The sequence below is a fragment of the Zalophus californianus genome, chromosome 1 (genome assembly GCF_009762305.2).
Source record: "Zalophus californianus isolate mZalCal1 chromosome 1, mZalCal1.pri.v2, whole genome shotgun sequence".
In the NCBI taxonomy this organism is placed as follows: domain Eukaryota; kingdom Metazoa; phylum Chordata; class Mammalia; order Carnivora; family Otariidae; genus Zalophus; species Zalophus californianus.
The window spans coordinates 158,649,576-158,677,212 of NC_045595.1; the positions used below are offsets into that span (position 1 = coordinate 158,649,576).

Consider the following 27,637-nt stretch of genomic DNA (forward strand, 5'->3'; position numbering starts at 1 on the left):
ATCTTTTTCCATAATTTTATTCCAACTTACCTATATTTCTTATATTTCTATAATCGAAGTGAGTCTCTTGTAGGCAGTGTATAGCTTTGTCATGTTTTTGTTTGTTTTTATCTATTCTACCAATCTCAATCCTTTAATTGGTGTCTACAGATCATTTACATTTAATATAATTTTTATATTTTTAAGGCTTAAGTTTGCCATTTTATTTTTCTATATTCTGTTTGTTCTCTATTTTTTCCTCTATTTTGTATTCTGCCTTCTTGTAGGATACTTGAACACTCATAATTCCATTTTAATTTCTCTATGGTGTTTTGAGTGTGTCTTCTTAAAGCTTTCTTAATGGTTATTCTAAATATTACATTTTATATGTATGTGTATATACGTATAATGTAATACATAAGTGAAGATATGTGTATATATGTGTATGTGTATACCTTATCACTGTTTACCCTGTAAGGTGTCAACATTTTAGCAGTCCTAAGGAAGTATAGAAAGCTTACCTCCCTTTACATTCCTCTACTCTTTTCTATTTATACTATAATCGTTTTACACATTGCCTCTATATACATTGAGAACTACATTTGGCAGTGTTACAATTTTGCTTCAACCATCAGACATAATTCAGAAAACTCTAAAGGAGAAGAAAGTCTTTTGTGTTTACCCACAAGTTTGCTTACCATGTTCTTTCTTACTTGATGATGTTCCAAGATTCCTTATTTTATTATATTTTTTCTGCTTAGGGAACTTCCTGTAGCCATTCTTTTAGGAGGAGATCTATTGATGACAAATTCTCTCCATTTTCCTTCATCTGCTAGTGTCTTGATTTCTCTTTTAATTTGTGGAGAATATTTTCCCTGGATATAGATATAGGGTTCATAAGTTCATTTTTTTCAGCACTTGAAAATGTTGTGGCCTCCACAGTGTATAATAAGAAATCTGCTATCATTTGAATAGTTTTCCCCCTATAAGTAATATATCACCTTCTCTATAATTGCTTTCAAGATTTTTTTCTTCATCTTTAGTTTTCTGAAGTTTAACTTCTGTCTTGAGATAAATTTATTTGGGTTTATCTTGTTTGGAGTTAACTCTTTTTGACCCTGTAGGTCTGTATTTTTCCAAATTTGTGAAACTTTCAATCATTATTTCTTTGAATACTTTTTCTGTGCCACTCTTTATATCCTCTCCTTCTGGAAGTCTGAAGACCCAACTCTTAGATCTTTTGTTTTAGTACCACATGGTCCTGAAGTTATGTTCATTTTTTTTTTCAGTCAATTTTTCTGTGTTTTTCAGAATTGGTCATTTGTATTGTTCTCTCCTCAAGTTCTTTCCCCTGTCTTCTCCATTCTGCTATTGAGCCCATTTGTTGCTTTTTAATTTTTTCATTTATTATATTTTTTATTTTTGAAATTTCCATTTGGTTTTTCTTCATATCACCTTCTTGTTTTTCTGTAACTTTTTATTTCTTTGCCCAGAGTTTCTATTTTTTTTCATTAGCCTCAGTTGTGCTCTAACTAGTCACTGGAGTGTTTTTACAATGGTTATGTTAAATTCTTTTCCGGTAATGCTAAAATGTGTGTCATGTTGGACTTGGTATCTGTTTATTGTCTGTTTTTTAAGTTGGAATCCATTTTAAGTTTTGGAGCACAATGGATAATTTTTAATTGACATCGGAACATTGTGGATATTATAAGATTCTGGACCATATTTAAATCCTGTGTTTTAGCAGTCCTTTTCTAACACTGCTCTAGCAAAAGTAGGGGCACTATCTTGTTACTGGCAGGTCAGGATGGGAGCTAAAGTTCTGTACTCAGTCTTCATTGACACAGAGCTATGGGAAACTAAGTGTCTCTGTTGCTAAGAAGCAGTAATGGGATACCCCTCTTCTTACTGCTCCTGCATGGCCTCCACTTATACCCTGAGAGATAATAACCTTTTTATATCTGGATGATGGTGAATGACCAAACTTTCTATGTGTCTTCCTCTGACATCACCCCAATGAGGAGAGCAAGGGTAACTTGTTCAGGTGGGAGTGGAAGTACAAGCTCCAATATGGTCTCCACTGAATCACAGGGGCCTGAGGTGCATCTTCACTGCAAGGTGGGAATAAAAGACCTAGTTCCCACTAGACCTTTTCTGACATCACCCTCTTTGGTAGGTATGGGAGTAGGGGCAGGGTTCTGGCACCTTGTAAAGTCTGACATGGGTCAAGTGTAGGCTTCCCACTCAGCTCTTGCTGATGTGTGTATTTGTATGTGAGGGAGGGGATGGTTCAAGTTTTCCCATGTATTTTGGCTGGAGTAAAGCAGTGATTGGTAAACATTTTCTGTTTTGCTAGACTGCCCCACTCCTGGTCATTTGGCTAGAGAGAATAGGCTTTTTTTGAAGTCTTTTAAAAATCTGCACTTACTGGCATTTCCAGGTTTCCAGCTTCTCCAGTACCCAGTCTGGAGGTACTGACTGAGGCAACCTGAGGCAAAAAGAAAACTCAAAGAACTTATCTCAGTCAGTTATTCAGGTCTCAAGGTACCTATCTGGCCTCCCTTCCCTTCATCTTTAAATAAGAGTCTTCTCATGCTTGTTTTATATATAATGTCCAGGGCCTTTAGCTGTACTTACTGCAAGGGATTGGAAAAAGTACAGGGACTCCATCTTCCAGAAATGGAAGTCTCACATAATTCAATTTTTAACAACAGGCAACACACTCAAATAGGCACTTCATACAATTCAAGTGGTCAATATACACATGAAAAGATAAGTGCTCAACATGCATAGTTAGATGAAAATTAAATTTACAAATACAGTAATACCAAACATCCATCCACTTTTTAAAAGATTGTCAATGTCAAGTATTGGCAAGATTGGTGCCAGTTGGCATAATCATTTTGGCAGTATCTGCTACAGTTGTATCTTGCATGCCGTTTGGCCCACTGATTAACTTCTAGATATATACACCCAAGAGAAATGAATTAATATGCCCATCAAAAGAAATATACAAAAAAGGGGTGACCAGGGGTCTCAGTCAGCTAAGCGTCTGCCTTCAGCTCAGGGTCCTGGGATCAAGCCCAGACGTGGGGGTCTCTGCTCAGTGGGGAGTCTGCTTCTCCCTCTGCCTGCCGCTTCCCCTGCTTGTGCTCTTTCTCTCTCTGTCAAAATAAAATAAATAAAATCTTTAAAAAATAAAAGAAATATACAAAAATGTAACAGAAGCCTTATTTGTGGTAGCCAAAACTGAAAACAATTCAAATGGTATCAACTCCAGAAAGGATAAGTAAATTATAGTAATCTTCCTAAAATTAGATGCTACACAGCAATAAAAAAAAGAAAGAAGAAAACTATGTCATGGATTAATCTCACAAAATAATAATGAGTGGAAGAAGTCAGGGACAAAAGAATACATATTTGGTACCATTTATAAGAAATGTTAAGAATAGGCAAAATATTCAAGGGTAGTAGAAACCCAAATAAAGGTAATTCTAGGAAAGGGATACTGACTGGAAAGAGGTACAGGAAATATTCTGAGTTGTTGAAAATACTCTGTATTTTTCTATGGGCTGTATTTTCACAGTTTTATACATACATGAAAATCAATTGAGTTGGAAACCTAATACGTGTGTGTACATGTGTGTATGTGTTTCTGCTAAAACTGAACAAAAAAATTTTTTAAAGATTTTCTTCCATTTCACTTTATAATACATTCTAATGGCCATACACTGGACATCCTTGGAATCCAGATCATTGGTCTTTTGAGATCTTTTTTTTAAACCACACCTTCCTCAGCTCCCTGATCTTTCTACCTTAATTTCTATTGTATTTACTATTTACCATTTAACTTCCTAAAGAAGAAGACAGTCTTCTACCTGTCATTCAAGACCCATGATAATTGCTCCAGTGCTCACTACAGTAAACAACGGAGACTATCCCAAACATATCACTGTATTTCATAAAACTCCATGTATATGTAAGCTTAGTTTATCTATCAAAATCTGCTAAGACATTTCCTCATCTATGCCAATCTCTAATTCTCAGAAAAAGTTCACTATTTCTTTGCATGAATAATTGTTGCTTTGCAAATTTGGGAGCTTCCCAAGTGAACTCTGAAACTGGACCGTGTTTGAAGAGCAAGAAGAGATTGAGGAAACAGGCTTGTTTTAGGCAACGGCAAGATATCTAGATCTCCACACCCACCTGCCAGAGTCCTAAAAGTGTATATAGAAGGCTTACCTAGGTTCTGTCCCACATACTGTTCAGATAGTGTCAACACACATTGCTCTCTTAAGGCTCCGTTCTTGAAAATGGGTCCGCCTTTGGGAACAGTGGGCAGAATATATATTCCAAGGACATCGGAGGGAGGGAGGAGTCTGGGTCTAGGTTAAGGGTCAACGAGTGGCCACATTCTCTCAATGACCTACTCCAACAATGACCAACATAACTGCTTTTATTATACACACTGACGGGAGACAAAGAACAGAGGCTGGACTCCGCTTGGCTCTAGGTCTCCAGGCAGAATTCCTAAGGCATACAGATTACAACAGTCCTACAGCTCCCTCAAAGACTTCTTTTAATGTTTTCCCTCAAAGACTTCTTTTAATATTTTACCACTACAGTTTTGCTCTTGTTAGTGCTACTTCCCTCTGATAACCATTAACACGCTCCCTCCCCAAGATCTATATTAGCAATCACCTTTCAAACATCTAGCCCACTGATGTACACTTGAAGCATCTCATAACTAATGTTTTGCTAGACAACAATAAAAGCAACCTTATCTTAACAATAGCTAGCCTCCAAGGTCTTGGAGACCTTGCTTTTAACATGCACAAATTCCTTAGAGACTTGTGCTATGCCTAACCCCCACTAAGCAAAAGGTATATAACCAGTCACTCTTCGCAATCGAGTGCAGCTCTCTCAGCCCATGGGTCCTACCCCCCAGCTATAATAAAAGCACCTTTTTTGCACAAAAAGTCTCAAGAATTCTTTCTTCACGGTTCACTGGTGGCCCCACATCACATACTACACTATTGATAACTGTCTTCATCCTTTATCTCTGTATTCTTGAAGGCTCCCGTGTGTGTAGAAATAACACAGATAAGGTGATTTTTATTTTGCTTGTGACTGTCACTAAACTCATCCATTCAACCAGTTCCTGCCTGTCTTATTAAGGCTCAAGTCCTGTTTCCTCTGGAGAAACTTCATTGACCATCTCAGTCAAAAGTGAACATGACCTTGCTTCTACTGAGTGATTATAGCACACTGGCTATACCACTCTTGCGGCATTTACTATGAACGGAAATAATTCGGAAGGGACTTGAGTTAAAAATGTTTTTTAAAAAATTCATCAGTAATTAGAAGTAAATAGGTTTTAATATTATCGAGGAAGAAGAATTCTCTCTGCCCTTCAAGGTCCTTCTAGCCAGACCAAGAATCAAATTGACATGAGACAGATTAACAGAGAAAATCCAGCTGAATTTCATAGGGACAGGGAATCCATGCAGACATGAATATTCCAAAGACAGTCAGACAAAATGAGGTATAAAGGTCATCCTGAACTAAAGAGAAGGGGCTGGGGGTGTGGGACTTCAAAGGGAAGGAAAGCAATTCCAGGAAAGATGAAACAGAATAAATGTTTAACGAACAAATATTTGCTGGGCCATTTAGAAAAAATGGGACATAGAGGACTTTGATCAAATGGGCCTTGCTAGGTTCCTCCCTGTCTGCCACACCTAGTTCCTGTTACGGTGATTACTCTTTTCCTGGAGGCCCTCTAAATTTTTATAAGCAGTTGAAGGAGTGGTAAAGAGCTTTTCCTGAATCAGCTGAGTTTTGATTGCTTTCTTTTTTAAGATTTTATTTATTTATTTGAGAGAGAGCAAGAGAGAGAGAGAGAGGGAGACCAAGAGCAGGGGGAGGGGCAGAGCAAGAGGGAGATGGAGACTCCCCGCTGAGCAGGGAGCCCTGGGACACAGGGCTCGATCCCAGGACCCTGGGATCATGACCTGAGCCAAAGGCAGACACTTAACCGACTGAGACACCCAGGTGCCCCTTGACTGCTTTTTTACCCAAAATAATCTTCATGCCAAAGTGGCCCATTTGGGGGTGGCCTGCCTTTGGTCCATACAATAGTATTAAACTTCTTAGCTATAAAAGGTGGATTTCGCTCATAAATGAAAGAAGGAATCACAGACAAAAAGCATCAGTAGGTTTGTATATAAAAAATAAATTTAATGATGGTGAGATTTTTAAAGAGCATAATTAAAATTTAAAAAGGCAAATAAGAGATGAGAGGAAATCACTCACAGTAGGTAGTATAGAAACAAATCATGACTAATTATTTATTTTCCACTGAATTCCACCCAAGTAAATTAGAGAAAATTAAGGGGGGAAATACAGTTCCTCTTCCTTGTAGTTATTGGGGTAGAATTAAGTGGGCCTGGAGAAAGAGATGAAACAGAAAGAAAGGAAAATAAATATTAAAAAAATCTTTAAAGTAAATGTTTATATCTTTCTCATGAGAGAATAGATACAGTGATTACTTCATCTGCTAATCTAATTCTAGCTCTAATAGAAGATAACTTGCATGTCTCTCAGAAGCAATCTCGATTTTAATGTCTTTAAAACATTATGTGCACTTTATCACTTTTGAAAGCCTTTCTTAGTTTCCTTGACTGACCATCTCCCAAGTGGGTACATGGCTAACTTGGTGAAAATAATTTCCTTCAGCAAAGTCTCTTGCTTAATGGCCACTGCAAGACCAATATGAAGTCTGAAAGGTTCTCTGCGGACCAGGTGGATAATTTAATCAGCCATTCTCCAGCATTTATTTCTGTCCTGGGTGGATTCGCCTTTCACTTCCCCACCCTATGAACTCTCTCCTCTGCACAAACCTTTTTGTAGGCATTGAAATAACTTCACAAAGGCTTTGGGTGAGTAAAATTATAAAGAGAGATATCACATACACCAAGTAAGTATCTAGATTTCAAAATCATTACAAAATGTCTCCTAAAATATTTTATGATGAGAGTGGAAATACGGAAATTGGCTTTACGGTAATATCACTAAGTAATTTCAATTAAAATATCCTTTACATAGTATGTTTAGGAAAAAGAAATGAGTATATCATTATTCCTAAAAATTCCTCCACATAAATATTCCAGAAGTGAAAGTCCACCTAGCCTGTTCATTCTCCTACATGTCCCAAATAGCCATTCTCTCTCTTTTTTTCCTAATCCAGCAACCTACCTCCTCATATTTCAAAATCTCTACCCCCTGTCTTACCCAGGACACCCATTTCTAGAATTCTAGGAAAACAGTGTCCATCAGCTCTTTGCCAGAAATCCACTGGTCCAAAACTTTAAATTAACACAGCAATAAAATCCTTGGGGTTCCTTTTCACCCTTATTTATGTATTTTTAATATATTTTTTAAACAAACCTGGCCTTAAGACTTCCAAGGTCTTTGGTAGTAAAGGGGCAATGGTGCTGAGCAGCATCTTCCGGTGTATATCATCAGCCAATCAAGTCAGGAGTTATGAACCTGAAGCCAATGGGTGCAGACCAGGGGCGGGGCTTGGAGCAAGTAACTGATGGTGAGGTGGCGGTTGATTGTTGCTGTTCTGGGGTGACCAGAATAGCTAGCCTCCTCTTCTCACTACTCCGGGATACTCCTCCTGAAGCTCTGGACGGTGAGCCCTCCCACAGTTTCCCCTTCAGGAAGTTACCGCCTCCCCTCTGGGACTTTCCCTGCTCGGTCAGCCTTCCCTCGGAGCAGAGCAAATGCTCCCACAGTATTCCAGCTACCCATTCAGCCAGCCATTCCCTCCTGGAGTTTCCACCTTTCCTGTGGCAGCCTACTCAAGGCAAACGAGCCTCTCAGTTGGACTTTCTGCCCCTTAGCCCCTGCCCCTCCTCCATGACTCTGAACTATTTACCTGGTGTGGGTTTGTTCCCTTGGCCTTGCTGAGGCACAGAGAGGGAAGCACACTGATGCCCTGGTCAATCTCCTCAGGTGCTTGGAGCTGAGCCAAGAGGGAGGAAGGGCTCCTTGGGAGTGAAGAGGCATTAGGAGGGCGACAGGCCGCCCACGTCAGTCAGAGTCCGTGAGTAAGGGCTGCTGTGTGGTGTGGCAGCACCCTGCTGGTGGATCTGTCATAAACCATTAGGCCAGAGTTTGCAGCTCGTGATGATTACTGGGATGCCACCGTGCCCTCCTCAGGATGCTTTTGTCAGCTAATTCCTGAAAAGTGTGATTAGAAGGAAAAAAGTCCTCCCATTTTCAGGGACAGGGAATTAGTCTTACTTCCACTTTTCCGTGACACAGAGAATTTCTTAAGGCTGACAGACTGTTGAGGACAAGGCTGCATGCCCTTTTTGAGAGAGCAGTCATTCATCTACTCCATGCATAGTGGGGATGGAGGCATTATTGAATTTATTGAAAAATTAATGTAGGAGACCTATATGGTAATTTCAAGACAAACGAATATTTTTCCCTTAATAAGACATGGACTCATAAACTTCTCCAAAGTTGTCAAAAGTCAGCTTAAGTTTAAGAAGAGTTTTAATTACATTGAAAATCTGTTTAGTCTCACTGCTATTTCTTTACCCATACCTAGTATGGGTAGTATTAGCATTTTACTGAGATGAGATCATTTCTTAGGGTGAGAGGTTTGCTAGGAGAATTTGGAGAAGAGGTTGGAAAAGCCAGACTGAGTATTTGCCACATATTTACAGCCAGAGAGTGAAATTCTGTTGAACTTGATCATCTGTATGATGATCATCCCTGATGATGATGATGATGATATCATCCTGATATCATATCAGGATATGATGATATCATCCCTGAATTTCAAGGATAATTAAGACTCGGAGTAATTTTATTCTTTTCTGAAAGGAATTGATTAAAATTAAATATGTAAACACCTGATAAAGTTTTCAAATAAACTATTTTAGAAAGGAGAAAGATGCTTATGGGAACGTGTCTCCCTATTTTTAGTTTGGAAAATAAACTCCTTAACTGTATCAAATTCTGCAAGCATGTAAGAATGTGTAACTATGTTGCAGAAAATACTTTTCCTTTTTTGGTTAAGCCTGTTTGCTTCAGGATGTTTCCTTTTGGAGTAACAGTGGTCAAGTTAATATGTTAATCACAAGTTAATGACACTGACATTATTTTCCTAAATAGTTAGATGTTTAAGTAAAAGCAAATATCATCAAACTGTCACAGTGTTGTTCCCTAAAGGCACGGACCTCTCCTAGGGCAGGGCTTCTGAATAGTGGCTGCTCATTAGAATCACTGCGAAGCTTTTAAAGTTCCCAATACCCAGGCTAGACCTCAAACCAATTAGATTAACCTCTGGGGGTGCCGCCCATACATCTGTATTTTTTTTTTTTAAGATTCTATTTTTAAGTAATCTCTACACCCAACACGGGGCTCAAACTTACAACTCTGAGACCAAGAGTCCCATGCCCTACTGACTGAGCCAGCCAGCCACCCCCACCTCTATATTTTTAAAAACTCTAAGTGATTCCAATGCGGAACCAAGGTTGAGAATCTCTGTCTTAGAGGGATGGCCAAGCTTGCTCTGTTCCATCCCTTATATGGCTATCAACATCCCTGGGTCTACCTTCAGCTCTTGACATGTTAAAGTAAAGTGAAGGAATTTAGAAATCCTTTGAGGAAAAACAAAAACCAGACAAACACACAAAAAAAGCCCCTGCCATCAGGGAACTGGTGTGACGTTCAAAGCTAGGTGTCACTCCGTGTCATCACCAGCTGGCTGTTGCTCCTATGTAGTCCATATTATTCTCCTGTTGGACACAATCTCATAGAACATCAACATCAGATGAGGTCACTCGAAACCATAAAAGTGAAATAGGAAGTCACCAGGCAAACCATAGATACCAAACATACCCTCTCTTAGCTAAAATGAGTGATTGCTACTTCTTTTTTTTTTTAAAGATTTTATTTATTTATTTGAGAGAGAGAGAATGAGAGATAGAGAGCACGAGAGGGAAGAGGGTCAGAGGGAGAAGCAGACTCCCTGCTGAGCAGGGAGCCCGATGCGGGACTCAATCCAGGGACTCCAGGATCATGACCTGAGCCGAAGGCAGTCGTTCAACCAACTGAGCCACCCAGGCGCCCTGATTGCTACTTCTTCACCCATGACAGCTTTATCCTTGTTCCCGGCTGCCCTCCCTGTAGATAAGATATGTTAAGATACCCAGCCACAGAATTATCCTTGCTTTCTGACAGCACCAATCTATAGTAAACCCTTGAGTAAACTCTTCTGGACCTTCTCCAGAATCACCCACCAGAGCCCAGATCCACAATAATTTCAACATCCTGTTACTGAGACACCCCCACAGTTCCCCAGGGTGAATGTTCTCCCTTACTGCGACAAACGATGAACCCAACTTCTCAACCTCAGATGTGTTTCTGGTGGTCTTTGCCTAAAGGGCATTGATACTCTTTCTCACAAAACCTGACTTAAGAATAATAAAAAGAAACTGGATTTGAGACTAAAAATGGAGCCATTTTGCCTTTGAATTGGGTGAGTCACAGTGGTTGCTGACTTTAACTGCACATTAAAATTGCTTGTGGATCCCAGGCTGCAAGCCAGACTGATTTAAATAGAAATTTCTGGGGATAGGACCCAGGCACAAGTATCATTATGACACCACAGGTGATGCCAAATAAATATAAGCCCAGAGAGAATAAGTGACACAGACTAGGGACCTATGGAAATCTGAGGCCAATAGCTGTGAAGGAAGCTGCCCAGAGTCTTTCACCCTGCAAGCTGCAACCCATCAGCCCTTTGCTTACGGGCAGTCTGACCACGGTCAGCACTTTTATATTGGTGCTAATATAGTACAACCTTTATAAATGGTGTTTACAAGGCACTTTGATGCTAGTGATAGAACATCAAGTGGAAAGCAGCATAAAGTATAATTATGTAAGGATAAGCCCCGTCCTGTAAATAAAACACACAAGAGCCGTGAGATGGCATGACTGTGGTTGACTTTTTTTCCTGTTTTTGGAATGTTTGTTTACATGTTTATTTCAGAAGTGTTCGATAAACATGTATTCATTTAATTTTCTCTTTCAAAATATTATTTTTGTACTCAGGAAAGGGCATATAATAAAATATAAATATTTGAATTTAAAAGACATTGAAATTTGAAATTTAACAAGACATTGCTGGATTGTGAGAGGAAGTTTGGTAATGACTAACTGATTTAGCATGGCAGCCAGAGAAGATGCTAATAGTGGACGCTGGAAAATGCTAAGTCACTATTATGAGATTCAATTGGAAGAATTTCCTGCATGAATTTTAGGACCCCGATATAAAACTCTCCTTAGCGTGGGAAGCAGAAGAGATTAGCAGACTGTAGCTATGACCTATTTCTTCAAACCAAGACTCATCCCAGAACACGTGAGATAGGACATGTAACAACTCCCCTATTTTAAGTCCTTTTGGTTTCAACATTTTTCTTACATTCTTGGTCACTATATAGATATACAAAAGTTAGAGAAAACCTGGCTCCTCACTCCCAAATGAGATAAAAGAAAGCTATGATGGAAGAGCACCATGGTCTATTAATTTCTGTCTGGAGAGAGCAACAAACGAGATCAGAATGTTCTGACCCCATCCCATTTCCCACTTTGGAATAGCTGCCAGAAGATGCTTCCAGAGGCTCAGCTAAGTTGAGGGCAAACCCCTCAGTTGTCCATCCCCAGAACTAATTAACCTACACCAGTTTGTGGTCCCAGGAACTGGTTAGATGAAAACTCCCTTCAGACAGTTGGGTAGGTGCAGGGAGAATAACAGCTGAGTAGTGCTTGGCATCGTAAGTGAACACAGGGTGACACTGGCTAGCCTCCATCACTTGGGGTTGTACCTTTTCTATCTCATTTAAATTGTAAGCATCATAGAAGGCAGAGGCTTCCCTAAATTTGGGGGGCCCTAAGATATCACTAGAAATAATTAAGGAGAAATATGAGCTTCTTCCTTCTTTTTTTTTTCTTTTTAAAGAAATGTGCTAGAAGGCCAGAAAGAAGGCAAATTTTACAATCCTTTGATCCTGTGAGAGTTTTGCTAAATCATAAGAGAATTCAGGTGGTCTGTGAGAAACAACAGAATGGATCTGAATTCCAGTCTGTCCAATTTCACTCTTCTTACCAAAGGACTTTCTAGCACATGGCTGGAATTTTTCAGAAGTACGTTTATGACTACTTCTGATGATCTCCCTGAAATCATTCTAATATTGTCCTTGATCTGCACAGTTGGAGGTAGGTGTAACTCTCTTTATTTGAGTTTATTCTATGGCTATATCTTGTAAATGTCACCACACAGAACTGAGGAAAGTAGCAGTAATAGAAAGTTATAATTTTGTTCCTAAGTTCATACTTCTAACCTAAGATTATCAACCAAATGAATCCAATGATAATCTGCCTCTGAAAAGAGACATGTAGAGACTGATTCATATTCTTCATCCTCTTTTGGATTCAAAGTATTCACACTTTTTACTTGGTAGGTCATGGTTAGATTTAAGTGATGGGAAGAATTGAAGCAGATGAGCCAAAAATCAAGGGTTGGGGGATTTTGATTGCCATCTGCGTGATCACAAACTATAGTTTCATTCATATATTAAAGCTACTTGTGTACCACTTTCTTCACTTGAACAAAGAATTTTCAAAATGAGTGGGGTCTTCTGAGTGGACCAGTTACTTTTTAACCATTTGGCAGGATGTCCCATAGGTTTTGTTCAAATAATAAATTATGCCTAACTCCTATGAGAAGAAAAGAGTACTGTAGAAATCAAAAGAAAGCCCTTTTTTTGCATTCTTTGATTAGAAATTATATTACAAAGAAGCAGAAAACATTAAACTGAAGGAAATGCTGTGATATGGCTTATTGTACTTCGATAATAATTCATTACAGGCTTTCTAATGTGTAGTAGGTAAGCAGTAATGGGAAGCTAGTTTTTCTCATTGGGCAAATTCTTATACCTAGTTCCTCATTGTTATTTTGGGAATCAGCCGGGAGATTTTGTTAAAGTTTCGTTATTTATTAACCTTTTATTGCAAGATTGCTAAAGAAACTAATATCTGATTTATAGCATGTACAAAAAAATGCTATAAATATTTAGTAATAACCCAAGAGCCAATGACTTCTAGCAATATTTACTAAAGATTCTAAGGAAATGAGATACTTCATAGAAGAGGTAAATACAGAACCTAGCAGATTAAGAATTATACTGATTCGTTGTGCTTAAGTATGAGAGAGGGTTTCAATTACAGGAATTAAGTAAGTGAAAAGTGGAACAGTATTTCATTGTCCTCAGTATTAAGAAGCATATCAAATTAAAGTTCCATAAATGTGATATTTCACTGCCTTTCAGTAAAGATGTATTTTTTTGCAGGATTTTTGAATCTACACTTAAAAGACTTTCCAATTCCTCTCCCTGTGATATTATTTTTAATTGGATGCAGTTTTGAAATATTAAGTTTTACATCTGAGCAGGTGTGTATAGTAAATATGAATATTTTGTACTATAGCTCAAATTCATACAAATACAAAGATGGCTTAAGGAAACTTGCAAAAACACTTGCCAGTTCACTGCTCTGCCAGTCGATGGATGCTTGTGATATGGATGACATCAGATCAGATGTGTGAAAAAAGGAGCCAGGGGTGACAGAGCTGAGATCCAGCTAAATGTAGTCAAAACAGAGCCTCTGTCTGAAAGGAGGTAGGCAACTCAGAGAACGAGTTCACATACACCTACTGAGAGTGTGAGCAGCTAATGAGAGTTTAAGCAGAATTCAAAAGCTTAGACAAGAATTGGTTTGTTTTTTCTTTAAAGATTTTATTTATTCATTTGTCAGAGAGAGAGAGAGAGAATGAGCACAAGCAGGGGGAGTGGGGAGCGGCAGGCAGGGGGAGAAGCAGGCTCCCCACTGAGCAAGGAGCCTGATGCGGGACTCGATCCCAGGACTCTGGGATCATGACCTGAGCTGAAGGCAGATGCTTAACCGACTGGACTTGGTTAATAATATAGAAGCCCAGAGACCCTAAGCTGCTGGTACAGGACTCTACTAGCAAGAGATTTCTGACATTGAACCAATCTACTGCCTCAGTTAGGAATGTTTTACAGGGTTCCCATTAGAATAGAGGCTAGACTTTAAGTGTGTGTGGCTTATAAGATCTCAAGAAACAGAAGTCGAACCTCTTACCTGGAGTTGGAAGTGAGGAGGAAGGCAAACTACAGATGTAGTCCAGGCAGCTACAGTGTTATAAATAGTTGAGAACAACTGGAGTCAGGTAGAGGAGAGAGACTATCTTTACTATAAGGGATGTAGAATGTATCGTTGACACATTAAATAGTTCTCTAGCCCTGGGGTTGGCAGCAAATTTTTTCTATAAAAGGCCATACAGTAAATATTTTAGGTTATACAGGCCACTTGAGCCCTGTCACAATTACTCAACTGCCATTATCGTTCAGAAGCGACCACAGGCAATATGTAAGTGAGCTGGCATGGCTGTGTTCTAATAAGACTTTATTTACAAAAACAGGCATTGAGTCAGATGTGGCCTTGGGCCATAGTTCGCCAACACCTGCTCTAGTCAATCAGAGTGTGAATGAGAACATGTATGAAAACGATTGGCTTTCCAAAACAAATGTAACCAGTGGTATTGACGAACACTATGAAAAACATGTATCCATATAAGACCTAGATTATTACTTCATTTGTCATCAATAGGTTTTGTAACCGTACAGTTTTGACTTGTATACAATTTTAAATACGTCTATAAACTTAATTTTTCTATTTGTCGATAACCTTTTAAAAGAGGAGAACAGAGGTCAAGAACTGTGAAGGGTCTAGGATTTACTCTATTTGCAAGTAATAAGTTAGCCTGCCACAGTTTCATGGTCTTGGCAAAAGACGTGGGACTCCTAGGCCCAAGAAAAGGACTTTAGTGTTCGAGGCAATAGCAGAAGCCGAAGTATCAGCATCTTCTTGTGCCTGTTCCGTGAGCCCCAACACCCACAGGGAGAAGCAAAGAGGGCCCGGTGAAACCTGCATACACAATGGATTGCATTACAGGAGAAGAAACCTGAGTTTAGAGAACTTGAATATTTTGTGATGGGCAGTAAACTCACCTGGCCTCTTGCCCTAGAGGGAGACACTGTCCTTGTTACACTGTACGGTATAGTACACCAGCTCCTTGCTCTGAAGAGGGGCACTTGGCTCTGTCTTCCAAAGCTGTTAGCCATACAAATATTTTTGAAAGATAGCCTGGAGGAAAAGCAGTCAGTGCCTCCACTCATAAGATGTAGAGAAACACAAGAGACTCATGGAGACTCATCCCCCCAAAGCAAAGATACCACCTAACACAGCAGGCAATCCAGTGCTTCCTTAATGAACAGAATGTTGAGTGGATGCCCATAACAGGATTTACAAATATCAACTAAATATTTTGTGATAAACACCATTAATTAGTTATCTCATTCACAGCATTAACTTCCCAGTTTTTATTCCTGCTATTCTTCCATGACCATCTTCTGTGTAAGCCATGGTTAATTATTTGTAGTTTCTGAAACTTGATATGATTGTTTACTTCTTTGTGCATGTTGTGCATGATAATCTATCTACCTGAAACCTGTCTTCCTCTTTTATGCCTGAAAATCTTCTCCATATTCTCTTGTACCCATATCAATGTACTTTCTATACCCGTTGTTTAAAAAATAAAATGGGCATGGAGATACGCATTAACTTTCCACTGTAACTGGTAACAATCTGATGGAAAATTATGAAAATCTGGGGCTCCCAGGTGGCGCAGTCAGTTAAGCATCCGACTCTTGGTTTCGGCTCAGGTCATGATCTCAGGGTGGTGAGATCCAGCCCCACACAGGCTCTGTGCTCAGCGGGGAGTCTGCTTAAGACTCTCGCTCCTTCTCCCCCACCAAAATAAATAAATAAATCTTAAAAAAAAAAAAGGAAAGAAAATGATGAAAATCAATAGAGTTAAGATTTGAACACCTATTACATTATGATATACCTTTTTCTCTTTCGCTAGAGATAGGAGTATCTGGCATGCAATCGATGCTAATAGAAGGATGGATAAATGAGAAAATAACATATTTTTATATTATTAGGTCCAAATATATGCAGATGCCATACAATGGATGAGTCCAAAAGTATTTTTTGATCTATTTACACCAATAATTATCTTTAATGTTGCATTTGACATGGATGTTTACATGCTGCAGAAATTATTTTGGCAGGTAAGAAGTTCTCTTTGTGATAATATCACTCACTCATGAACTACTATATGTTATCTATGTCCAGATTTTTTAAAACTTTGCTTTAAATTAGAAAACAAAGAAGATGAAGAAAAAGTATAAGGTGCAGGAGAAAAAACTTAGCCTTATATTTTATTTTTTTATTTTTTAAAGATCTTATTTATTTATTTATTTGACAGAGAGAGAGATAGCAAGAGCAGGAGCACAAGCAGGGGGAGTGGGAGAGGGAGAAGCAGGCTTCCCGCTGAGCGGAGAGCCCAATGCGGGGCTCGATCCCAGGACCCTGGGATCATGACCCGAGCTGAAGGCAGACACAACGACTGAGCCACCCAGGCGCCCCCAGCTTTATATTTTAGTGAATAAGCCATATCTTAACAATCGTCCAGTGTATTGAAGGCTCAGGGAAAAAAAAAAAAAACTTATGGAGAAAAAAAGTAATTCTGAAAATCTGACTGGCAGAGCTTAATGCCAGTTATAATTTTAACTCTGAGATGCTATTAGAGAGCTATTATGAAATAGATTTGGTCCAGTTGTTTATTTTGCATAAAAGCCGTGTTTCAAATACCCACCTCCTAAAACTTCCCATACGCACATGAACAAAAACGGAGAATACTCACAGAAACAGCTATAATTTTAATTCACCAACTATTATGATTTTTTTTCTCATCATGTGCTATTTGAACCCGATCAAGGAAAGACCTCGAGGAAAAAATACTCCAAATCTTAAGCAAGGTACACATTTCTTTCAAAGTAATTAAAACAGCTTTGTAAATATAAGGTCATTACCTAAACTACATTAGAAACAAAACTATTAAAATAACTTACTTTATTTTGAGTCCAGGCAAATGGGAGTTCAGACAAGTGACAAAAAAAAAAAAAAAAAGAAAAGAAAAGAAATTGAACAGAATAGAGATATAAAAGTACTTTGGGCTGGTTTGGGTGATCTCTGCTGAGCCGTCTCCTGCATTTCTGTACAACTGTGGGGTCAGCTGAGGTGGGATGAGCTGGATGGCCCCACGCACGTGTCTGTTGGTTGTTACTGTTAGCGTTGGCTATAGGCAATGGGTGTCACTACCATGATCTAGAAGTTTATTCCAGACTTCTTCCCATGACCGCTGCAGAGTCTCAGACATCAACAGAAGAGGGCAAGCTCCAATTTGCCAATGCTTTTTAGGCCTGTACCTTCATCGTGTTTGCTCTTGCTTCTTTCAGCCAAAGCGAAGAATGACATGACTAACCAAGTCAGTGCTGGAGATAACTTTCCAGTAGAATTCAGAGAACAAAATTACTGCAGCCACTTTTACAACCAATATGCTTTGTGACTTATTAGGGTATTGACAACTATTGGTGGGAGAACAAGGATTTGGGCCTCCTGACCCTCAGTCTTCTTGTCTCAGAGCCTCATCTTAATTTTTCCTTTGAACAGAAGTTAGTAATGCAACTTTCCAGACCATCAAAACCTTGCAGTGAGAACCCAGCCACCCTAGAGGTAAATTATGTAGGAGGCGTTGATTTTCTCCCACTGTCCTAATTCTGTCACCAAGGTTTATCCACCAAAACTCCCTCTCAGGAGCTCCAGGGCTCAACAGGGCCATATAAACACTCCATCATTGTTCTGTCACTTTTAAGATTCAGCAAGAGATGTATGATTAAGTGACTTAACCAAATCACTTAGCACTACCACCCCAGCCTCCTGAATTAGAGTCCAGTGTTTATTCCCCAATTCATCATGCATGACTGTCCTGGTACAAATGAAGAGCAAAATAGTCAGAAGGAAGATAGCTTTTAATATTTTAGTTCTTCTGAATTCTTTTTTTTTTTTTTTAACTGTCTTTGGTTTTGCCTCTCTAGGTCCTATGGCAATGCCTCATTGCCTAGCAGGTGGTAAATAAACATGTAATAAACGAAGGATTGAGAGCTTGTGTCTTTTCGTTAGAAAATGCATGACTTTCCTGATGTAGCAAAAACCGAGACAGGACCCTGGGGGTGTCATTTGATTTTACTTCTCTGGAGAATTGTCTTAAATGGGATCGATTGGTACGCCGTTGGTGGCTGTGTTTGTTGGCAAACCTTTCTGGAGGGCAGTTTGGCAATCTCTGGGGAAAACCCTAAAATGATGCATGTCTTTAATATTACTTATGGAAATTCTAAAGATATAAAGGATGTATGATAAGATTTAGTCACAAGACTCCTATATGTGTGTATACATATATATTGCTGTTTTTATTTAATATTGGTAGTAAGAGCATTTGTCAACATCATTATGAAATTTTTATAATTTTTCATTTTCACTTTTATTTTTTTTAATTGAGATACACTTGACATACAACATTATATTAGTTTCAGGTGTATATACAACATAATGATTCAGTACTTATATATATTTTGAAATGACCACGAAAATAAGTCTAATTAACATCCATCACCACATAGTTACAAATTTTTTCCTATAACTTTTAATACCTACTCTCTTAGCAATTTTTAAATATAGAGTACAGTATGATTAACTATAGTCAGCATGCTGGACATTGCATCCCCAGGATTTATTTAGAACTGGAAGTTTGTACCCTTTGACCCCCTTCACCTCTCTAGATCCTATCGCAATGCCTCATTGCCTAGCTAATGGTGAATAAACATGTAATAATGTTTCACCCCTTTCACCAAACTCCCGCACCCCGCCCCAGCTTCTGGCAATCGCCGATCTATTCTCTGTGTCTACGAGCTCAGCTTTTTTTAAGAGTCCACATATAAGTGAGATCATACCGTATTTCTCTTTTTCTATCTGACTTATTTCACGTAGCATAATGCCTTCAAGTTTCATCCATGTTGTCGCAAATGGCAAGATTTCCTTCTCTTTTATGGTTGAATAATATTCTATTCTATATAATACATATTCTTTATCATCTCCATCTATCGATGGACACTTAGGTTGCTTCCATGTCTTATTATTGTATATAGCTATTGTAAATAATGTAAATTTACATTACTGTATTGTAAATAATGCTGCAATGAATATGGGGATGCATTTCTGAATTCCAATAGGCAGCTTCGGGCACATCACATTTTCTAAGTCCATTTGGGAATGAAATCTTGCTACATAGCTGCCACTGGCGTAATAAGAGGAAGCAGAAGGCCAGGTTCCAGGTCTAGAATAACAGAAATTTTTTTCCCATCTTTTCTAGAGTTCTCTGCCATTTCTTTACATTCTTTGTATTATCTTATTTTCTCCTTCTTTCCCTCTTTGGTGACTTCTTTCAAACTTGTGTTCTTTCTTTCTATGTTGATAGCCTATGTTTCAGTTCAGTGCATAGTTAAATGTGTATATATACGCGTGTGTACATATGGTGTGTTTGCATATACCTTTACACATACATATCTATATTCAACAGCCTTATCAAGAAAATTAAAAGTTCCCTTTTAGTTACAATATGGTATCTCCTACAACTGGTATGTCCTAGGTCCTAAGAATCTCGTTGCAATGTTTCCCTCTTATTTCCAGAGTTGCAGGCACATATTTGTTAAATAAGATAACCTAAAATTTCCCTTTGATGGAATTAGTGTGATTCTGTATATCCAATAATTCTGACAATCTGCTTTTTAAAATAAGATACAAAAGCAATCTGATTTTTCTATCCGTAAAATTTCTTGGCAGGTACTTTTAATTACAATTCCTGGCTTTTTGATGAATTATATATTAATTCTTTGGTATCTGGCATCTGTGAATAAATTACTTTTGAAAACCACTCCATGGTTATTATTTTCAACTATCCTTGTGAGTTCGGATCCCATGCTGACGGCGGCTGCCATAAGAGACCTTGGTATATTTTTTTCTTTTTCTGTATTTAAAATATCATGTTCTGTACTTAATATATCTAGTTTTAAGATCTCTTGTTCACTGTAGATTTTCACTATGTGAAATAGGGTTCTGGGACATTGGGGATTGAGCATGAGATTCGCGATAGTGACGCTTAGAACAAAATGAAATGCCAGTAATGGGCTTACTTAACATATATATATATATATTTCATGCAATTGTGAAATAAAATGGGATTATGTATAATCCTTGACTTTATACATGCTTCTACTTTGAGCCAACAGTTCCAGGAGCGAACAATTTGCAAATACATTGTGGTGACATTTCTATTACCCAATACCCCTTTTCCTTTGACAATACTGTCACTAAGATAATGCCATTTGTAAAAAAAAAATAAAATAAAAAATTTTTAAAAATTGCCTTTGGAGTCATCATCACCAATAGGACCAAAAACTTGAAAAGTCAAAAACAATAAAATCACTAATCATACAGTATTTTAGGAGAAATAAGTCTATATTTAAAAATAAAATACCAAGTCAACACAACCCTCCCCCTCCACAAACACACAAATCTAAGAGCCTCATTCAAGAAAAATGATAACTAATTTGTTTTCCTCCAATCGCTTTTTAGTAACAAGAGTTACAACATTTGTTCTGAAATAGAATTTTACTATGGCATGTGTGCATGTGCACACCCAAACACACACACACACACACACACACACACACACTTTCCATTTCATAGCCAGTTACAGGGGAAAAAGTTACTTGAGGCAAGTAGAAATAGAATAGAGGAGACTCATCAGTGTACCTCTATGAATAAAGGAAAGCCAACTCTTCAAAACAAAGAGATTAAGATTGTGCAATAAGACTTTAGAAGAAGGAAGTGCCAACATCTGTCACCCAACCCTGCCTCTATGGGGACTCTTGTCAGTGCCAGCTCCTTTTCTACTCAAAAGATTTGGCAAAGTTCTATGCTACCTGAGAGCATTATGTTCTTAACTTTATAATCTTGTAATCTAGTTAGTATTCCACTGGTTTCCTGGCCTGTCATTGTTAAATTTAAATAATTTCTTTGTGGGGGTGCCTCGGTAGTGCAGTCGGTTAAGCACCCAACTCTTGGTTTTCACTCCGGTCCTGGTCTCAGGGTTGTGAGATTGAGCCCCGCATCTGGCTCCATGCTCAGGATAGAGTCAGCTTGAGTTTCTCTCTCTCTCTTCTTCTGCCCCTTTCCCTGCCCCCACATGCACGTGCTCTCTCTCTCACTCTCTCTCTCAAATAAATAAATAAATAAATCTTTTAAAAAAAGATAAATAATTTCTTTGTGTTAACTTGCAAAGTTATGCTCATACATTTTAGTCATTTTGCCATGACTTTTGGAATTTTGTTTTCCTCCTCATTTTGCATATTTAAAAAATAAAAATGAAAATTAAAGTATTTTTCTCTTGGTAACATTTTTGCTTGAGTTTTCAAAGCAAGATTTTTATATTTGTTTTATTTTACTTTCACACACATATAAAGTCTGCCCATGCTTATGAGTACATGAGTATATTCACATTGTCTTGAGCTTTTGATGGTCTGTTGACTCCTCGTATACCCCCATGTTGGTTGTTTATTTTCAAATATTTACATTTTGTTATAGTTCATTTTCCAAATTGGAATAGTTATACAACAGGACCAGTTAGGTTTTTCTCAGTAAGGAACAACTCTGAGTTCCAACAACTGAGTAAGAAAAACACAGTGGCTTAAAAACAGCAGTTATTATTTCTCATGAGTCTGGCAGTTATGATGGTATGGCTGAGCTCTGCTGATCTTGGCTGTGCTCACTAATGAATCTACAGTAAGTGAGAGGGTCATCTGGGGGCTAAGTGATCTAGGATGGTCTCAACTGAGACGATCCATTTTTCTTCCACATATTTCTCACAATCTTCCAGTAGTGCAGCCAGGGAACACTATCACGATGGTGGCAGAGATGCAAGAGATAGGAAACAAAAATCTTTCTTAAGCCTCTGCTTGCATTGTCTCATGACAAAACAGGCTGGATCTCTTAGGCGAGAGAAACTGCAGTTTTACAGCAAAGGGCATGGATGCATAAAGAGGTGAAGAATTGGACCATCAAGGCACTTGAGCTTCCACAGGAATAGAATGCCTTGACTTCTCTTCTCTTACAACAGCATACTTACTGTGTTAGGTTGTGATCATAAAGTGGTTGGGTGATGTAATAACATTTCCTTCCTATGGCCATCGAGAAAATTATTACAATGCTCAAAGCTATACTTTTGCCACTACAAGTATATTTAATAGAGAAAAATGACAATTGATAGATATCTAAACTATCATCATAAATGGAGAGAAATTAGGATGGGAGTACATAATATCCAGGTGCTCTCCATTTCATAGAGCTTGATTTCTAAAATCTTTGAAAGGAATGTATGGGAAAGTCAGACAATTTCTATTCATAGGGAGATTATCTTGACAATTGCCCTAATATTTTGCTTAGGTACCATGTTATAAAGCTTGGCTTATGAATTTCCTTTATCCCTCCATCACTGTTTTTTTGTCTTGCCTTAAATACATGATATTGGCTAACTCACCAAATTTTAAAAAATAGTGAATTTCATGTTTTCATCTGGGCTTTAAAACAAGGAATGACAGCTCTAGCTGATCATCCTTCTTACATAAACCATGGTCAACCCCAATTAATTTAGTTCCTAATTATGGAAGTCTAGACTTAACTTACAGTTGATATATAATTAAATTTCTTTGAAGGGAGTTTTCAAACATGACTAAAGTTTATTTAAGTACATGGGCAAAGTATATGATATAAATCTATAGCTAAGAATATACTCCTACTTGATAATAAAATTTTACTCTTTAATAGTGATTTTCCCACCTTAAACAAAATATTTTCTCTTCCATAGGTCTTTCTAGAAGCCTCATCAATTTAATTAATGGAGAAAGTCTGATGACCTCTATAATGTCTTTGATTGTATTCATTGGTATTGAGGATATTAATGTCAGCCTGCAAAAGAAGGTGAACCATTCTTTAGGTGAGGACTTATTCTTTTTCTAAATTTTTTAAAACCAGAATTCTATATTTTCTAAAAACTGAAATGGATTTTATATTTTATCATAAGTTATACTTATGATATTGTGTCACTCAGAGAGTTTTCACCATAAAACTTCCTGCAGATAGGGCCTTCCTGAAGATGATGAAGATGAGCAACAAAGAGATGTCTATATTCAGAAGCCTCTTAAAAACTCAAGGACCACTGTCTCAGAAAACCAAAAACTACAAAGAGCTATAGTCATGCATGCTGACTGGACAGATCCATGCCCAGCCTCCAACCTGGTCCAGTATTCTACTAGGCTCCATTTAAGATAGTAAAGATTGCCCACATAATTTCAGGGAACCTTATCAGTGTTGATATCTACAATCTAATCAAGAGAACTTTCTTGATACTCACTGGGAAGCAAAAAAAAAAAAAGGGTGGGGTGGGTACCGATATGGAAATTCATTCATTAATTAATACAACAATTATTTATTGATATGTACTCATATGTGATAGTTCCTCTTCTAAGCCTCATGCTTCAACCATGAACATAATAGTCCTTGCTTTCACAGAGGTTCCTTCAAAATTTTGATAAAATTAATGGAAAAGAATTTTGTGTTTAAGTTTCAGAGGAGTAAAAACCATAAATAATCATTCTATGTAAATAATAATCATAACAACTACAATAATAAAAACTCTGCTGAAGGATGAAGAGAACTGTGAACTTATTTCCTCAGCCACGATGGCGTTCTCTGAATTTTTAATAGATTTGAAAGAAAAATTTCCTTTAAGAAAAAAAGATGCTTAATAAGGTTTACTGATATTTCATTTACATCAACTGACATAATAGTGACTCAATAATTTTCATAATAATTATTTTTAAAACTCATGTAATTATTTAAATAATGTTGCTCCATCTTTGAAGGTAGCACATATTTCATAAAGGGGAAAACTAAGAGGACTTACTGCACTCACAGGTCTGTCCTTTCCAACTTGCATGTTAGGAGTTTAAAAACATTGTAAGAAATAATGGATTTGCTTTTTCTTGGCCTAATAATTGCATTCAGTAAATATTTCACTGATTAGAAATTTTTTTTTCTTAAAAAGAAAGCAGCTTTCCAGTGGGTCTTCTAACTCCAGTTCCCTACCTCCTTCTGAAATCAGAGTCTACCTCTGCTCTGTTTCAGCTGCAAAAGGTGCTAGACTCCCCAGATTACCACTATGGCTTAACTCCATGCCTAGAGCAGGTGTGACCTAGAGAAACCAATCAGTTAGTTTGGTAAGCCAAAACAATGCAAGAAATTCACTCCACTGGGACCCAGAGGCATTCCTTTTTCTGTATTTCCTGTATGTACCTTGATGGATACAAAATGTAAGTTCCAAGAGTTTGGGGACTTTCTACTTCTTACTCAACTGCATCTCCAAAATTTATTGAATTGTATGGCACTGAATACATGTGTATTTCTTAATGGGCACTGAAAAAAGCTCTTAAACTAAACTGACTGAATTTTGCAAACTTCTATATGGCTTTCAGCATTTGAATAGAAACTTTCAATTTAGGAATAAGAAAATACCATACATACCAATGGCGATGAGCTATTTTTAAAGATAAGGACAAAAAGAAAAGTTGACCCAGAGTATCACTTAAAATTAAGATCAAGTAAGTTCTATTAACTATTTTCTGTTTACTCCCCTTTCTTGCAGCCTTTGACATCCTGCTTGAAATTTGGTCTTATTTTCTAGCCAGTTTCTTGTTTGGAATTCTAAGTTCAAAACTGATTCAACTGTGGATGTCTACTGTTTTTGGAGATGATGTCAATCACATAAGCCTCAGCTTTTCAATTCTGTACCTCATCTTTTTTATTTGTAAGTCTGGGGCTTATGCCTAAAACTAAGTGACAGAAAAATGCAAAACAGAGATTTAGGAAAATGCATACCAGGCAAAGTTTGTAAACAAAAAAACAAAAGAAAACAAAATTCAACTTGTCTAGGAGGAATATTTTTGTTAAAATAACCTATCAAAGAGATGAAAATATTATACAACAGAAATCAATGTCTCAAGATATATAAAGCAAATACCATTATAAAAGCCAAAAGAATTTGACAAAATCATAATTATAATGAGATACTTTAGCATGCCTTTCCCAGATAATTTCATAACTAGTCAGACAAAAAATGATGGCTATAAAAAGATATAAATAAAAACTTAAATGCTTGGTTTACAGGATATAAAGTTTTATCTCCCCAAGCAGAATGCATATCCTTTACACATACCTGTAGACCATTTACAGAAATGAACTAGACTTGAAGAGCATTTTAATAAAATCTGAAACATTGTTCAATCACAATGCATTTACAACTTACTAATTACAAAAGGAGGGCCTTTAAAAATAATCATTCTAATAGCCTGAAACTAAATATACTTTTCTTGATAAATTTTAGCTTAAAAAGGAAATCAAAATAGAAGTTACAGATTAAGACTAAATATTAGAAAATCTATCAATGTTAATCCATTTGCCACCACTTCTTCCTCACAGAAGAATGGAGGATATTAATAATTCACCATATTATTGTTCTCTGGTGCAGCCCCAGAATGTCATTCAAGACAGCCCTGTAAATGACTGGGAGTTAGCATGTGCAGTAAATGATACCTAGTTACCTAGTTACAAACTTATACTATGCCCTTCCATTTCCATTTAGGAGCAAGCCAATGTTGCCTTTTCTCATATCCATGATTTCTCTGGAAGCTTTAGCTAAGGCAATAAGAAAAAGAATAAAGAAAGAAAGAAAGAAAGAAAGAAAGAAAGAAAGAAAGAAAGAAAGAAAGAAAGAAAGAGAGAGAGAGAGAAAGAGAGAGCGAGAAAGAGAGAAAGAAAGAAAGAGAGAGAGAGAAAGAGAAAGAAAGAAAGAAAGAAAGAAAGAAAAAGAAAGAAAAAGAAAGAAAGAAAGAAGAAAGGAAGGAAGGAAGAAAGAAAAGAAAAAAAGGGAGGAAAGAAAGAAACAAACAAAAAAAGAAAGAAAAAGAAAGAAGAAAGGAAAAAAAGAAGAAAGGAAAAAAGAAAGAAAGGAGAAAGGAAGGTAGGAAGGAAAAGAGAGGAAAGAAGACATTTATCCATAATTTTGAAAGAGAAAATGATTATATTAGTGACATTTTAGATTACATAGAAAACCCAAAAGCATTAACTAATAAACTAAGCCCAAAAGGCTTTTTAATAGCTTGATATAAGAAAAATACAGAAAAAAATAGTGTTCTTATAAGCCAGTAGTAGCTAATTAGAAGATATAATGAAAATTTCATTCTCTTTACATTGACAAAACATTACAAAATATAAAGGAATAAACTGAACAAGAAGTTTGAGCCTAACATGGAGAACTATATAAGTTTACTGAGAAATATAAAATTTGAATAAATCAAGACAGAGAAAATCTTTTTAGAAATGCTAGAGTAACAAGATTCATTATTTTCATGTCTGAGGAAGGAAAGGCCGAATATAGGATCTTGAGTCTTCCTAACTAATCAGTAGGTTAAAGTCAGTTAAAGTCAAGTGAGTTTATAGAATCAAATTAATTAATTAATAGCAACAGAACGGTCAGTACAGATACATTCATTGCATACTACTTTAGTTGTGGATACCTAAATTTCTACAAAAAATATATCCTAGCAAATATAATTCCCTCTAACATTATTTAGTAAGTGAACATAGCCTCAAGATTAAGGGTTATACCCCCAAAATAATTTTAAACTTTTAAAGTTAAAATGTCTCTATAAACATTTTATCTTATTTTTTTTTAAAGATTTTATTTATTTATTTGACAGAGGGAGACACAGTGAGAGCAGGAACACAAACCGGGGGAGTGGGAGAGGGAGAAGCAGGCTTCCCGCGGAGCAGGGAGCCCGATGCAGGACTCGATCCCAGGATCCCAGGACCATGACCTGAGCCAAAGGCAGAGGCTTAAGACTGAGCCACCCAGTCCCTCTATAAACATTTTAGAAAGAAAACAAAGCAGAATTTCATGAAAATGAGGTACAGAGTAAATATAAATCTAATGTAAAAAGACTTTCACTCTGACCTGGCTTAATGTTTATATTATTAGTATCTTCAAGATATTCACCACAAATATTTTCCAAGTTTCACTACTACCTAATAAATGACTATGACTAGTCCAGGACTTGATCTCCTCAAAGTGCCTATGTCCACACTTCCCTCTTATTTTATAATTCAAAACTAACTAAACAAATTGTTAGTTTCTGGCTTAGGTACCATTTCTAGCCAGGATTAAAATGAAGAATATAAAACTTGTAACTTTCCATCTCTGGAAGGGAAGTCTCAGTAATGTGATAAGGATACTAACTTTACAAAATTAAAATGTATCACAATCTGAATCAAACGATGATAGCAATTGGGGAGGTTGAAATTTTACCGAACAATTTAAAATATCATCTGGAAATACTGATTGTGAAAACAGACAAGTAAC

At 37.2% G+C, this 27,637-nt stretch overlaps 2 protein-coding genes across 15 annotated transcripts in view; one reads left to right on the forward strand and one right to left on the reverse strand.

The window, feature by feature from the left end:
• The window catches only part of LOC113918559 (OX-2 membrane glycoprotein-like), a 39,820-nt gene extending 32,298 nt beyond the window's left edge, over window positions 1–7,522 (reverse strand). For 3 of the 4 annotated variants that reach the window (XM_027587108.2, XM_027587106.2, XM_027587107.2), the window contains exons 1-2: window positions 7,426–7,498; window positions 2,408–2,467 (exon numbers count right to left, since the gene is read on the reverse strand). In XM_027587108.2, coding sequence (XP_027442909.1) covers window positions 2,408–2,467; window positions 7,426–7,483 — 118 coding nt within the window. In that variant the 5' untranslated portion in view covers window positions 7,484–7,498. Of the gene's footprint in view, window positions 1–2,407; window positions 2,468–7,425 lie in introns of all 4 variants that reach the window. The other variant, XM_027587111.2, reaches the window with a different exon arrangement.
• SLC9C1 (solute carrier family 9 member C1) overlaps window positions 7,452–27,637 on the forward strand; it is an 80,215-nt gene continuing 60,029 nt past the window's right edge. For 3 of the 11 annotated variants that reach the window (XM_035724072.1, XM_035724073.1, XM_035724075.1), the window contains exons 1-6: window positions 7,452–7,675; window positions 13,413–13,513; window positions 16,149–16,277; window positions 19,948–20,113; window positions 23,030–23,158; window positions 24,866–25,027. In XM_035724072.1, coding sequence (XP_035579965.1) covers window positions 7,522–7,675; window positions 13,413–13,513; window positions 16,149–16,277; window positions 19,948–20,113; window positions 23,030–23,158; window positions 24,866–25,027 — 841 coding nt within the window. In that variant the 5' untranslated portion in view covers window positions 7,452–7,521. Of the gene's footprint in view, window positions 7,676–7,998; window positions 8,090–12,022; window positions 12,280–13,412; window positions 13,514–16,148; window positions 16,278–19,947; window positions 20,114–23,029; window positions 23,159–24,865; window positions 25,028–27,637 lie in introns of all 11 variants that reach the window. The other 8 variants (XM_027587097.2, XM_027587100.2, XM_035724076.1 and 5 more) reach the window with 6 other exon arrangements.